Below are 15,011 nucleotides of genomic sequence, written 5' to 3'. Positions count from 1 at the left end.
AGAAGGGCCACAGATTGTTGATGTGGGGGCACGCGATCAGATAAAAGACTTAAACACACACAAAACCAGGTCAGTATACACATGCAAGTTTCCCCTCCCTCACTGACACACACACACCCCCGCACACGTGCTAATGAGAAATAAATAAAAACCTGATAATTACGGTGACACTTAAATGAATTAAAAATGCAAATGACCACAACAGCAAAAATTAAAAACAATACATTTATATAATTACAAATTGTAAAACTGTACAGTTACAATAAGTGAGGTATAAAAAAAAAAAAAAGACACTGAAGTGAATAATTTTTCATTGAAAATAAAAGGTTTCACCCACAAGGTGCACGTATAAGCTAAAATGCACAATCATGTAAGAACATTTACATTTAATTTTGATCATATAAATATTTATGAACTAAGCACTAGAAAAACTAAGTTTACAAAAGTATGTAAAACAGACTCTGGAATGGTTTGAATCATCGATGCTCGTTGTTTATGTGTAAATGCTTACATGGTTGTTTCCCCCTCGTACCACAGCGCAGCTAAGCAAGGGAACCGTGAAAAAACCGCCGCAACCTCAGCGCATTAACAGCAAAGTGTATTTCTATAAGAGCTTGTTTTCTTTTCTCGTCCTCAGGCTTCAAACGCTGAGCTGCAGTGGCTGTTCTCATTACCTCTTTGGCTTGAAAGTCCTACTACAGGGACCCGGCCTCACAACGAGAGCCAACACACATGGCGCATAAAGACATGGTAGAAAAAAAACAAAAACATGTCAAGGGCACAAGGCTCTCCCTCCTTAATTGTACCTGAAGGGAAATCCCTTTAAATAGTAGTTGGCAGAGGCAGTGAGCTGGCAGGCAGATCAAACAGTCACCGAGCAGAAGCCCTATAAATACATCACATTCACTCGCCTCGCTTCAAACGCCGCGTCGTCCCCTGCGCTCGTCTCCGTGAACCCACAGAGACGAGCTGCGTGCATCATGTTTCACGAGGAGGACACTGTCTCTCATCTTGAGTGCAACGTTTTGCTTTGCTTCACATCACCGGCTGTGCGTTCGCTCTCATCCTCACTCCGCAGCGACTCAGAGGAAGTTCAATACAGGGCCGCTCTGTTGGTTCCTCGCGTCACGCCGTGGACGTTTCGGGGGCTTTGGTTTTCTTCACGTAGACCTCTGACGTCCCACCGGGCACCAGATGACTGAAGCCGCTCCTGAAGGAGGCCAGGAGGCGCCCTGCGACAAGACAAGAGAAAGAAAGCCAAAGAATAAGAACCATGTTTAACACGTTTGCAACATCAATTAAGCAACATGCTGTGACTCGATATCCTTAATAACTGTGTACATTGCATCATTTAAAAGGCTTCATCAAAAGATTAAAGAATTTGTGGCTCAGTGTGTCTACTCAGCAGCCTCAATCATGTGGCAAACTGGATTTAGTTGCCAACTCCGAAAAACTTATCACAGAGCGTTTCCAGTGTTTGTGCATGAAGCCCATTTGATTTGTGTTATGTGTTTATGTGTGCGAGTTGTAAAACTGTATTTAAGACCGAGCTTCTTGAGAAGAAAGCAAATCGGACACAATTTGGGATCAGATAACAGAAGAAAGAGAGGAGTTTATCTGCTGCTTTTACTAACCCGTCCACGTCTTCTGTCCAGTCAGGGTGAAGCTGTTGCACTGCGTGTGGGAGTTACAGATGAACGCCGCCTCCTTGGCGCTGTGGACCGACAGCACGCAGCCCTGCTGGCTGTAGGACGGCCAGCAGCGGTACTCCACGTTCCCGGAGGTTCCCATACCTCGGATCAGGGTGTAATCTAACCACAGGAGACACAGAGATGCCACTTCAATGAAATGAGGTTGCTGAAAGATTTTGGAAGCGCTCTCTGGGGGCGAGAGGAAAGTTTAATGATCCCCGTGGGGGACACTAATTCAGCGCGGCGCAGAATGCAGAGACAACTGATAGGAAGTCGAAGAGGAGCAACAAGGAAAACATGTAACTGAAGAACGTCTACAGGGAGTCCAAGGGATTACTGAGGTTATGATTGACACATTTAAAGTGAAAATTCAACTTTAGGATGATAAATGACAAACATTACTAGTGTAATGTATATTCCTAACCCAAACATTCCAATGTCCTCTGCATGTGGGTTTTGATTTACATCCCTTTTCTGTCGCCAGTTCTAATGACAAAGGGTTGCATCTGAAGAGACTGAATAATAATGATTTCATTTGCAATACTCGCAATTATTTCGTAACCATTTGGTCTAAAAGAAAAACCCAAGACATGCTTTGCTTGACTTTGTCCAGAACCCAAAACCAGTTTCACACAAGCAAAAGAAAAGCAGCAAATCCACACAACCGAGAAACAGAGACCACAAAACCCCCCCGAAAAAAAGCCACATAGAAAACAAATATTGCTTATTATTTTTCATCGTTTTCTTCTTTTAACGACAATGAGGAACATCTATTCTGGACTTTATAAAAGGAAAAAACACCAACTTAGGCTCTTGTCTCACAAACAGTTGCTCTGCACTTAAGAGAGAAATAACTTCACCTTCCTCTTGCCAAACATTTGTGTTCATTCATCATTATAATTCTCCCAGTCAGACTTCTGGTGGATCTGGCCTTAAATCATCTGCTACACATTAGCAGGAGCCATGAGAAAGAAGTATGCATGCACGCACACACACAGGCACACTCATACGCACACACACACACACATGCAGAAATGGACAAAAGCCTAGTCTGTGAGTGAGCGTATGGAGGAGGCACATGGTTACAAACTGTTAACCTTCTTAAATGGCAGGACATGTGGTGTGTGTGTGTGTGTGTGTGTGTGTGTGAGTATGTGTGTAGGGGCATTGTTGAGAGGTTAAAGACGCGACGTTCTACCTTCTTGTTCTGAGAAAAGCGAACAAGGAGAAGGAGTATTTGGACGATCCTCCTCGGGGGAGAAAATAAAATGAGGCCTGCCGGGGAGACGCAGACTGTCGGGCCTCAAACGCTGCACAGAGAGAGCCGGATAAATATAAGCTCTCTGTGTATAAGATGAACAACAGGAAACAGTGTTCCCTTTGTATTTATATATAGAATCAGTATAGTAAGTATACATACATAAATTGGATCCTTGCAACATAATTTTGTATTTGCAGCTGTCTTTATAGAAACAAATTTACCAGATTCTTTATCCAATCATTGATGCCCTCAGCTGGAGAAGTTACATTACCAGCGAATCTCCATCTGTCAGCAATTTCAAATTAGGACCTGGTACGTGATCAGCATCTTTTTTTCCCCTCTACACACACGCACGTTCATGTTGTTACACCGTGTTCCTCTTTGAGCTGTGTGGCCATTTGGCTTCTTTTATCAAGCTTTGTGTTTGTGTGTTTGGCTGCGACTCCGATTTTTTTTCTCTCCTCATACGAGAAGTTAGTGAGCTCATGTTTTTTTGGTCTTTCGTTTTTCTACCCTGGTTGTTTCATCACTTTTAGGAATGGTTTGACATTTGTGGAGATAAACTTTTTCGCTCTTTCTTTGCAGAGTTCGGCGGGGAGATCCAACCACATTAATAGCTGTCCGATAGATATACAGCTACGGTTACCAGCCGGCTAGCTCTGCACACGGAGTGAGATATGTGTAAACAGTTAGCCCGGCAAGAGCTTTTCAGCGAGCTCGTGTTTATTCGCTTTCAAACATGGTTCTGGCTCTCCACCCGTTTCAGACAGCTCCATCCGTCCTGAAACGGGTTGGCTCAATTACAAGCATACATCTACAATGGCTTGGGTTGGAAAGAGTAGCGCCACCGGAGCTGTTTCATCAACAACCAAAATGGCTGCCTCTGCTTTGGAGAGGTTGCGTACAGAGGTCGTATTAAACAAACTGGATGGCATGTTTATTATCCTTGAAAAGAAGAACAAACACACAGCGTTTGTTGACACACTAAAGCTGCTTTCACACACAAACTGAAGTCCGGAAGGGCCGTGCGTGAGAATGTAAAATGTCTGAGTCAGTTGCCGCGTGTCCAAACGTATGTGGACCTTATCATTTGGTGATAAGGTCCAAATACGTGATTGCTGCAGAGGCATTGATCCGTGATGTCCTGCCTCCTTCAGGCTCCACCCCTTGTCATTTTCCCGTATCTAACCCAAACATCTCCTGCTGTATTCCTCATATGTAAATGGTGAACTCCAGGAATTGTCCAGTACCAATTTTCAGAGTTCATACCCTTTTACCAAAAATGTTTTGTCTTATGCTCAAATTTTATGGCTTTCAGGAGTTCTTTCGGTCCGACTTGCTGTGTTGGTCCAGTATCCAGAAAATATCTAGAAAAATCCGGTCCGAACATTTTCTGAAAGTAGCGTCTATGTCACCGGCTCATTGCTCCGACTGACTGCAGGTCTATCCAATGCGTATAGAAGTGCTTTGGTCTGGGAATGCTGATAACAGCCCTTCGAAATCAAGAATGTACTGAGACGTTCCAGACCACATACAAAGGCAACACTCTGCTGATGCCAGGCTAAGACCTGCTCTGTCCAAAAAGCCACCTATCAACACCTCTCAAACTCCATAAATAAACATTACATCATACTTTATTTGTTTAAATCAAAAAGAATGTTAAAACTACAAGCTGAGGATTAACTTGTCCAAAGCCCATTGGCACCAGCGTTGGCCCTTATAGTCTAAAGCTCTGGAATCTTGTGTTTACAAGTTGACCTGTTTGTCTGTGTTTCCTACCTATATGCCTCTTTTTTCCCCCCATCCATTGCATGTTAGAAACCCAGGGACAATTTACTTTGGGACTGGCAGGACAAGTTCCAGAAAATGTCCGGAGCAAGGGAGTCATACACTTGCCTTCTCACATCCAGCCCCTCGGATGTGAGAGCTTCGGGCAGATGTCCAGAGTTCAGCTCCCGGCTGAGAGCAGCTTTAATAAAGTCCTGTCATCAGCCAGTAGAGCCTCAAACAAACAAGATATAACATGTCTTTTTTTTTTTTTTTTACTTTTCTGCTACGGGTATATGCAGATTTTTTCTGAACAGAGCCAGACCTTTTCCAATCAGCAGGATGAATGAAAGTACTTGCTGCTACCTTTAGCTGTGTTTTAACTGAAGTATATTTCCCCGTGTCAAACTATAAACAGAGCTCAACTAAGTTTGACTAAACAAATTCCACCCAGTTTGTCCAGCAACTACTTTTGTATCAACAAGAACCAAAATATGGCAAAAGAATATACACAATTCTCGAGGTCTTATCACACACACACTCAGCGGCAGCAGCGTTGGCTCAAGGCACCAACTTGTTAAACTAAAACACTCTCTCTCGATGTCAGCCTCAGCGCCCAGGCCTCTTTACCCTGAATGTGTGATTAAATTCACAAAGCGCTGCTATATAAACACTCCAGCATCTGGGGGACGGGAAAAATCTCACCACAGGAACGCGGGCCAGTCATTCTGTTATTAATATTTCATATGGCGGGAGGGGTGAGGGGCGCAGGAGCGGAGAGTGAGCGGGGCGGAGAGTTGGAGAGAAGAAATGTGAGGGACGTCTGGGGTTTAGAGCGAGAGTATAGAAAAGTGAGATCAAAATCTTTGGTTTGTAGGACCATTTAAAAAGGAAATAGTATGTTAACTAGAGTAAAGTTCAAGAAGAAATCTCTATAGTCGATTTTAGAAACGAACTCTGGACATTTTCCTGTTACATGACGCAGAAGATTGTCCAGGTCAGACGAGTTCACAAAAACAGGAAAAAGGTCTGGAACATTCAGACGTGTTAATTCCGCTGCAGAAATCATCTGTTTATGTTTATAGCACTTTACCTGGCAGGTGAAGTTTTGGGGAAATGTCAGGACTAACTGACTCGGACATGTGCATTCTCACGTACCGTCCCTCTGGAGCATTTCAGGGAAATGTCCGTAGCTCTGCTCATATCACTTTTCTGAAAGGCGAAAATAACTAAATAATTTTTTTTCTTCTGTATAGAAAAACTGGATGTAATCCCGGCGCTGTTTGGTTAAATGAGGGGCCGACTGTGCTCTGTGAGCCGGAGACATGCAGGATTAATCCCACTTTGTTGCTCTGGTCCTTTCATTCCAGCTGCCTAATAAACCTGTCAAAACAGCATGAATGGGAGAACCCCCCCCCCCCCCCCCTTTCATTTTTCTCTAAAGACACAAAATGAAGGTGGTGAAGGCTGCCGGAGTTTTCTCGATAAGTGAATCCGCAAAAAAAAAAAAAAAAAAAGGTGAAGCGTGCGGGCCGACTGTACTTTATAATAAAAACAAAAGCGACCTTCATTCCACAAGCTCGTACCTCTGATTACTGATGGAGGCAGGTTGTCCAGGTGCAGGCCAGACTTGTAGAGGAGGAGGATGTGTTCAAAGGCCTCCAGCGTCTGATTGATGTCAGCCCTGAGCTCCCCTGGACACATACAAAGCACGAAGTCTGGTGAGAAGATCGAACTGACAAGATGCGTGAAGTCATCCAACATATATGATTTATTTTCCACTAAGCTCTCCTGTCTAATCCTCGCTGTGTGATCTCGACAGATAACAACTTGTATTCATTACTGCTTTACACGTCGCGGGGCACACTGCCGAGGCTCATTAAAAAGAAGCACACTTAATTACACGCCTCCAATATTGGCGTGATTTACTTTCGGAGCTTCAATAGCACAACGGCGTCCCGTCATGTCGAGACGTCTCTAGTCCTCACCTGTGGAGTTCATGATGTGGTCTACCAGGTGTGTGAGGCCGGGCGGGGCCTGGTGCGGCAGCAGGTAGGTGAGAAAATACCTGGGGCCAAGCAGAGACAACTCACTCAGACAGACAGAGAAACAGACAAGCCCCATCACATAGTCCTCACAGAACATGACTTGTCTCCCATTGGTGTTAAAACAAACAGTCCATAAAGCTGTCAAAAGAAATCCGACGGCTTTCTAGAGGGGAAACTCTCGTTTTTTTCCCACTGGAACTACTTATTAATTTATCTCCTCCATGTAACTGCAAATTTTCTGCTGGATGTCTTTACTGTCGACAACAGTTAAGGTGTCAGCTCGGCCTGTATTTAAGGAATCATCCATGTGGCAGCCGCTCCGTCCATCCGTCACACATCCATCAACCAGTTAAACTGTCGCTCCTTCTTACCTATAGGCGTTGTAAATGTTCCTCTTCTCATTCAGGCCCTCGCACACGCCCCCGGCCGAGCAGGGCAGGGTGAAGTTTCTGTGAGGGAACTGCAGGGTGCAGTCGGCGTCGCTCCGACAGGTGGTCTCCTGCGCGCTGGCGTCGTCCAGGTCCGTGAGCTTCAGCTCGCCAGACACCGTGACAAACTGGCGGGGCTGGAAGTCCAGCAGGGCCACAGAGCCCAGAGGAGACTGGGAGAGGAAGTGGAGGAGCCTCACCAGGTCCAGACAAACCTGGGGAGAGAGCACATGACGAAACCTGATCAGCTGGATAGTTGGTTTAACTGCACCCAATTTCTGACAGGGAGGAACATACTGGTCTGGCAACTAGGAAGTAAGCTTAGTGTGGATGTGCTATTTTTTGGCTTTTTCTATCATTTCAAACTTTAATGAACACAAAAAATTCAATCAATTCAAGATGTTATAGCAGGCTCATTTCACACTGTTTTTAAGCATTTGACATTAAGCTGCATGTAATGATTATTACCTTCACGTTTGTTATCAGTCATTTCCAACACAGTGATCTTAATTAAATATACCAGAAAAAAACACCAAGGAGTTTATGCTTTGTGCATTTCTTGTTGGTTTTGTCGGAAGGCGGATTGGAAAATAGCATTTACTTTCTTAACATGGAAATATTTCACAATATGGACTTTTTCAACAATATCCCAGGGATAAAAACAGTCATATATAGAAGACTGATATATATGTAGGGGGGCCTTTAAATATTTACAAAATTAATTATTTGAGCCATTAACTATAACATTCATAAAACCCATCATGATTTCCTGAAGACAAAGTTTACTGCTTTTGAAAAACAAGTCAAATATCCAAAAAATTGAAAGAAAAAATGAAAGAAAAACAGCAAAAATTCTCTCTGGAGAACCTAAAATAATTTGTCTAGCTTTTGCTTAGAAAGTGATTACTCCACTATCAAAAGGTGTTGCTGATTTATTGTCTGCCAATCTCGGATTTGATTAATTTACTAATTTAAAGTTTTGCCAGTTGAATCAATAATAAACGCAATAGTTATATTTTCTGGTATCTTCTTCCAATTTTGTCAAATTAGAAGCTTTTTAAAATGTCGATAGCACCGGATGAGTTCCTTTTGTGGTTTCTTCCTGAAAGTGACACATCGGACAATATAATGACGTTTGATGAAAAAGCTAAAAATGGTAAAAAACATGAAAAGTCAAGTCTTGCATAAACCCGAGTTATTTGCTTTTATGACGTTTCCCTGACCACATTTGCAAACCATTTCCTCCGACTGTTTTTATAGTAGCCTTTTAAATCTCTATAATAAAAACAGAAAGGGAAAATAAGTAGGCCACTACAGGCAAAATAAAAAGGCATTTGCCACGCACTGACAGAGCATGAAATGATCCTGTCACACTGCAAACATAGCCACAGTGTTAGGTAATGCCGCGAGTCTCTCGGACGTCACCCGGTGGGATCGGAGCACTGTAAAAGCAGGGTTGGGTGAAACCAAACACCCGTGGATTACTGTAGCCTGCGCAGATGCAACGTAGCTGAAATGGGCCGAGCAGCTCGGGGGGGGGGGGGGGGGGGGGGGGGGGGTATTATGAACGGCTGCTTGTGTGATGGACCAAAATGAGGCCCGGCGTGGCGATGATACTCGCAGACCGCCATGTTACTGCTGCTAATCCAGAAAGAAAAAAAACACGTATGCTCCCATGCTTCTCTGCCCGCTGCAACTCATTCTCTTACTTTCTCTTTCAAACACAATCATGCGCAAAGACACACAGAGCCACACACAAACACACACTCACACATACTTGGATCCCTGCAGTGTGAATTCGGCCTGAGTTGATTCCCACTGTGAGCATACCTGTGATGGGGGTTGAGCTGAAGCTCCCTGTGTGTGTGTCTGACCTTTACCAGTCTAAACACTCACCTTGTCAGGACCACTAGACCTCACTGGGAGCAAAGCCCTGTGCTAATGAGTCAAAACTTAATTTCTGAGGTCCTGGTTGAGGTTAACAATATGTGAATGGTGGTAACGGTCCTGCATGAATTGATTATGGTTAGAAACCTATCAAGTAAAATACAAGGTTTTGGTTTGGCTGTCCACAATTGATAGTGCAAAGTCCTAATAAGGATAGCTGACCAAACCTCTATGTGTGTGTGTGTGTGTGTGTGTGTGTGTGTGAGTGTGTGTGTGTTTGTCTGAAATTCCTCGCCTCCAGTGGATTAACTCCAGGACCCATCTCCATTTTCAACCTCAGCCTGATCAAATACACTGAGTGGCAGATGTCGGACCTCCAGCGGTTTCAAATGTCCAAGACCCCTCAACCCTCATCTTTTCTGGTGAAGAAGAGCGAGGGCTAGCACATGGATACGTGCGCTCTTCTTCAGCGTGTGTGTGTGTGTGTGTGAGTGAGTGTGTGTGGTGCACTGTACAGGCTAAATGACAGGGCGTGCGCATCAAGAGCTAAAAGAGAGGAAGCTGACGGGCTTACCCTGAATCTGTCCTCCCAGGGGCTCTGGAGCAGCTGGATCATCTGGAGAGGATTCCCCTGCTCGAGAATGACCGTGACTCTTCCTCTCTCTTCTCCTCTTCCTCCCTGGACTCTTGAGTCTCCTGCACAGTGGCCTTTGAGCTGTGGGGTGGAGAACAACTGGAGTTAGTCGCGGTAAAGCCAAGCACAAAAAGAGATCAATTACATACTTTTTCTCTTTTTTGCATTTAGTTGTGCAGATATCAGTCAAAGCAACAGGCTGGAAGTTGTCTGTGTGAGTGTAAACTGAGAGGACACGGTGTTCTGCCAGCCTCACTCCCTGCAGCTCAAACTTGTGACAATAAAATCACATTATAGCCAACAGGGGGAATGTGGTCCGTACACTTGTGAGTTTAATCGAGCTGCCGTGCGCACTGCTGTCACACGACCAGTTGGACGCAAGCTGCAAACCCAGTCGTTTAGTTCAAACTAGTTCTAAATTGGGCTGTAATGGTTTGAGTGAATAACCGCCGGGGGTTTCAGATGCAACCAGGGATAGCAGGGAGGACAGAGGCACATTGTCAGCTCTCGCCAAACTGGACCCAGGGGTCAGAGTGGGGTCAGCGAATTTAATTTAATTACATGGGAAAGTCCTGCAAAGCCAATGAGGCCTTTCTTTGACTCGGCTGTGTGTGAGACAAAGGAAAATGTGAGCAGCGGTGCATGGATTATGGAAAGTCTTAATAATATTCCATCAGTATTTCCAGTAGCTCCTGACGTCCAACACATTCCTCAGCCGTGCAATGAAATATACTCTTTACAATGTTGTTTGGGTTTTGGAACTTTAACTTCACATGGTAATGGTTCATTTTAGTATTTCAACTGATGCACGCATGGAAAACAAAGGTCACACGTAAACCTATACAACGTTTGGATGGTCTATGTAACATTATTTATTTCTTTAAGAGCTACTGAAGCCTTGTGGGTCTTTTAAATCCTCCACACACTTCCCCTTATCTATCCTCTGCTCGCTGATCACTCTTAAGGCCACAGGTTGACCTCAATTTAAAATAAAACATTCTCTACGACGTTGTTTGGGCGTTTGGACTCAAATTGAACGATTTACTGGATTAATGAAGTGTTTGAACTGATGCACAGAAGAAAAACAAAAGTCAAACCTCACCCTTATGACGTTTGGATGCTGCAGCCTCTGTAACAGGACTATTTCTTTCTGCAGTTTGTAGGAGACGAGCTCCCGGCAGCCTTGCGGGTCTTTAAAATCCTCAACACACTTCCCCATGTCTATTCCCTGCTCGTTGACCAGCTTTAAAGCCACCGGTTGACCTCCAGCCAGATTCACTTTGACAACCAGTTTGGTGTATCCAGAGCCCAGGACCTCCACAGCCTGCATGTCCACCAGGGAGTCGCAGCCCAGTTCATCCATATGCGCTTTCCTGGAGCCGTGCGTGATTTCATTCCACAGATTGTAATCCACAAAGGAGTCCAGCTGGGGAGCGAGTCGGGTTCCCTCGGACGGTTCATCCTCAGGTAACAGCAGAGGAAGGATTTCGTTGCGCCTCTGTTGGAGCTGATAAATCAACGCCCCGCGGAGCTGCTCCTCATCAGCGGCAGAAACAGTCGCGTTGGAAAAGTGCGCTACTTTCGCCCCGTACTGCTGCACGCTGCTGACCAGCAGTGACACGAGGATCGACAGCACCACGAACGCCAGGAGCGCAGCCGCGCGTAAAGAGTTGCCCATCTCGGGCATTTCTCCTCTCGCTGGCACGGCCTCAGCGGCTGGAGAGAGGGGGATAGAAAGGGGGCGCACGGCCGCGGGCTCCGACGACCGCTCGCTCCAAATGGAAGGTAAGACTCCTCCTGACTTCGGAGCAGGAGAAGTGATCAGCTCCTTGTTTCCACCTCCACCCGGAGAGGAACTCCCTCTGGAGGTGTGTCCTGTGCGCTCGTAACTTTACACCCGCTGAGACTCTGCAGGAGAGCTCAGGCCCGCGTGCACAAGCGCCTCCATGCTTTCACTTCACTTCGTCAGACTACTTACACGTATTTACTTTACTTACTTGTTTATATGTCTCATGATAATCCACGTTTTTTTATTTAACAGTAACACAAATAAATGTACATACCTGAAATGTGAGTAAAATATAATGTTAATGTAGTTTTGTGAGTGTCCTGATTCATGTAATCTAAAGCTAGTGGTGTGATCTGGTTACATTTCAGATTTAACATTTTGAATGAGATTTGCCATTTAGATTTAGATTTAGATTTAGAATTTAGATTTGGATTCAGATTGAAGATGTATATTTAAATTTGACAGTAGATTTACATTTGGAATTAACATTTAGATTTAACATTCAGATTAAGCTTGACTTTTACAGTTAGATTCAGTATTTAGATTTAATAGTTACGTTTAACATTTAGGTTTAATATTTGGCTCGGAATTTTATATTCAGATGTAACATTGGCATGATCTTTCATATATCTTTGCAAAAAAAGTAAACATAACAAAGTTCCCAAATGCTGCTGTAAACCTGGTAAAAAAAAGTGATACGCAACAATGTCTTTAAATGTTTTGGTGATAAATAGAGTGAAATGTTGCTGTTATTTTCAGCACGTGCCCCTTTATAATTAAAACCCCATAGTTATCAGGATATACGCATCCATACAGACTCAGGACACGCATGTACACACCTCCACAATCTGTCCAATGGGTGGCAGCAAAACACCTTTTTATTTCCCTCAAAGCAACGTCACTTGTTGAGATAGATTTCTCAATGATCAGCAGCCTTATCCTTTGTTTTAAAGTCATATATTAAATCTATGCATGTTATCAGAAGCGCATTACTTTTCTCCACCCACTCCCTTCTCTTGTTGAATGTGTATTTATACGACTGTATTTCACAGATCTGGAGGAAGTAGTGAAGCTGTAATGAAGCGTTTCCAAGAAATCTGCCACAGGAAATTACCACGGCTGTCACCTCAGCACCAGCCAGAAGCCAAACCCCCTCCTCTCTCTTCAGCCTCTCATTACGTGTGTGTGTGTGTGTGTGTGTGTGTGTGTGTGTGTGTGTGTGTGTGTGTGTGTGTGTGTGTGTGTGTGTGTGTGTGTGTGTGTGTGTGTGTGTGTGTGTGTGTGTGTGTGTGTGTGTGTGTGTGTGTGTGTGTGTGTGTGTGTGTGTGTGTGTGTGTGTGTGTGGGTCTGGTATCCATAAGTGCCTGTCATGCGTTGCTTACGTGTTGGTCTGCATGTTCTCTTCTTGTGTAGCATGTGTGCGTGTGCGTGTGTGCGTGTGCGTGTGCGTGTGTGTGTGTGTGTGTGTGTGTGTTTTGGTCTTGGTCTTGCTTTGCATATGCGTTGGTTTGCATGTTTTTTAACTTGTGTGCGTGTGTGTGTGTGCATGTGTGTGTGTGTGTTTCTGCCAGGCTGCCCAGCACAACAGTGTAAGTTAATCAGTGTCTGTAGTCAACAAGGCATTAGCAGTGTCAGCTGCAACACAGGCTGTTCAGAAAAGTATGTACCACCAACACAGCAGAACCTTTGTCCCATAAGAACATGATCAGTCACAGAAACACTTGAAACTTCAACATGCAAATGTGTTTGGACTGTGCAGGAATCAGTTCTCCACATCATGACTTACTAAAGCTAAGTTATTCAAATAAAAAAATGTAAAAGAAATCCCCCCCACTGCTGTCTCTGCTTCTTATTTAAACCCAGAAATAAAACTTTGATCTCCCCAGAACTGTCTCACACCCTCCTTTCCCAGATCTTTGCTTTTCTTCCAATATATCACCTCCTTTTTCTTTCTCCAGCGTGGCCCCTCAGAGGGGAGGGCCCGGTGCCATGATTCATATTTATAACCAGAGGCAGACCAGAGGCTGCCTCATTAGCAGCGAATCACACGGCTCTGCTGCATCACAGTCTCTCCTTTCTTCTCTGCTGCTCGACTTGGCTTTCTGGCTTACGTCTCTTAATAAGAAGCCCAGAGTCATATTCCTCCTTTTTTCTTCATTACTTCATTATGTCAAGGCAAAATGTACCGAGCCTACTTTCTTAATGAGAAACAGTAAATCGACATTTTCAGAATAAAGCATAACTTGTTAGAAACTCCCTCTTGATTTTTCTTATGCGCAATCCACATCTCGACAGCTCAACGTTTTTCTGAATCATCTTATCTGCAGAAACTGACTAAAGAGATGTTTGAGAGGCTACTTGAGAGATTTCCATGTTTTCCCCTGACGTCTTACAATTGTTCTTTGATTTATAGCTGCAGGATTATTCATAGTTAAGAACTACGCATCCAAAACACGTATTCATCTCATAAATATGATACATTTCTACTCAGTGCTACATTCCAATGAGGCGACATTTAAGGAGATTTCATGAGCTCTAGCTTCTTATTCGAATAATGGTTTATGAATAAATATCAGAAGCAATAGCGCATAAGTAGCATCTCAAACCCATGACCCAAACATAGGTCACTTGTTTCGAAACGGTCGCTTTTCCAAAAGTTGCTCATTCCAACATGCTGTGTTTCTAATAAAACACTATCTGTAAAGATATAAACAATAAGTTGTGTATTGGCTAATAAATCATTTGATTAATCACAAGACAAGCATAAGAGCCATACCTGGGTTGCCAGGTTGTGAAAAATCATAAAACTTTTTTATTTGGTGATGCACAAATAATGTCAGTTATCCATTAATAGATGCTGATGCCTCGCAGTTAGTCTGGGAATATCAGAAATGTTGACAGGTTGTTGATTTATGTCAATAGTTCTTTAATGTAGGCAACATGTCTGCACTTGTATATCCAAAAATATCCCCCACCAGTTGTGACAGTTTCACATCTTTAGATGATTCCAGGAGGAGGGAGCAGCACATTTGAAAGTGCAGGACATGCTGTTTTGGGCTTTTACACATGGATGCACATAGGTAAGGAGGATACATGATTTGTCAACACAATATCTAAGAAGTTAACTCAAGCTTATTAGATAAAATATATAAATTGCTTATTTTTGTAGCAGTTGTTAAAAACAAAAAATACACAGATTTTGCTGCTTGAATGCTGAAATAAATGTGTCGCGGGTTTTTTCCTTGCACCTTTATTTAATGAAATGCTCCGATGATCTCAGCCTCTCTTTTATTGATTGCAGCAGATTAGAATCAAGCAAAGAGTCTGAGGACACCGCTTTTACCCATCGACTGGTTTCACCTGAATCACTCCATCAGTCCATATTCAGCAGCTGCAGCTCCCAGTGAAGTTATTGTTGTCACCACATCACTGGCTGTGTATCTTCGTATAACGGAGCTACAAAAAAAAACTCAGGCCCCTGCAGCTGCTGTCGGAGCCGGTTCATC

At 43.8% G+C, this 15,011-nt stretch overlaps 1 protein-coding gene across 1 annotated transcript; it reads right to left on the bottom strand.

Annotated features, from left to right (window-relative positions):
* Positions 1-206: 206 nt before the first annotated feature.
* Positions 207-11,494, bottom strand: pkdccb (protein kinase domain containing, cytoplasmic b). The gene is made up of 7 exons (XM_053435370.1): positions 10,819-11,494; positions 9,657-9,797; positions 7,139-7,410; positions 6,708-6,787; positions 6,306-6,413; positions 1,635-1,811; positions 207-1,232 (listed from the first exon to the last, which is right to left on the bottom strand). The coding sequence occupies exons 1-7, from the start codon at positions 11,401-11,403 to the stop codon at positions 1,126-1,128; spliced, it is 1,470 nt and encodes a 489-aa protein (XP_053291345.1). The 5' UTR covers positions 11,404-11,494; the 3' UTR covers positions 207-1,125.
* Between the last annotated feature and the right edge of the window lie 3,517 nt (positions 11,495-15,011).

This window comes from Pleuronectes platessa, chromosome 11 (genome assembly GCF_947347685.1).
Source record: "Pleuronectes platessa chromosome 11, fPlePla1.1, whole genome shotgun sequence".
Lineage (NCBI taxonomy): Eukaryota > Metazoa > Chordata > Actinopteri > Pleuronectiformes > Pleuronectidae > Pleuronectes > Pleuronectes platessa.
This window is presented reverse-complemented; position numbering and strand designations above follow the sequence as displayed.

Excerpts from the sequence above, each read along its gene's own strand:
- pkdccb (XM_053435370.1), bottom strand. The coding sequence starts at position 11,403 with ATGCCCGAGATGGGCAACTCTTTACGCGCGGCTGCGCTCCTGGCGTTC. Across the intron at positions 1,812-6,305 it reads GCCTCCATCAGTAATCAGAG|ATTACACCCTGATCCGAGGT; the intron begins GTACGAGCTTGT and ends TCCTGTGGTTAG. Across the intron at positions 1,233-1,634 it reads TGGACAGAAGACGTGGACGG|GGCGCCTCCTGGCCTCCTTC; the intron begins GTTAGTAAAAGC and ends GTCTTGTCGCAG.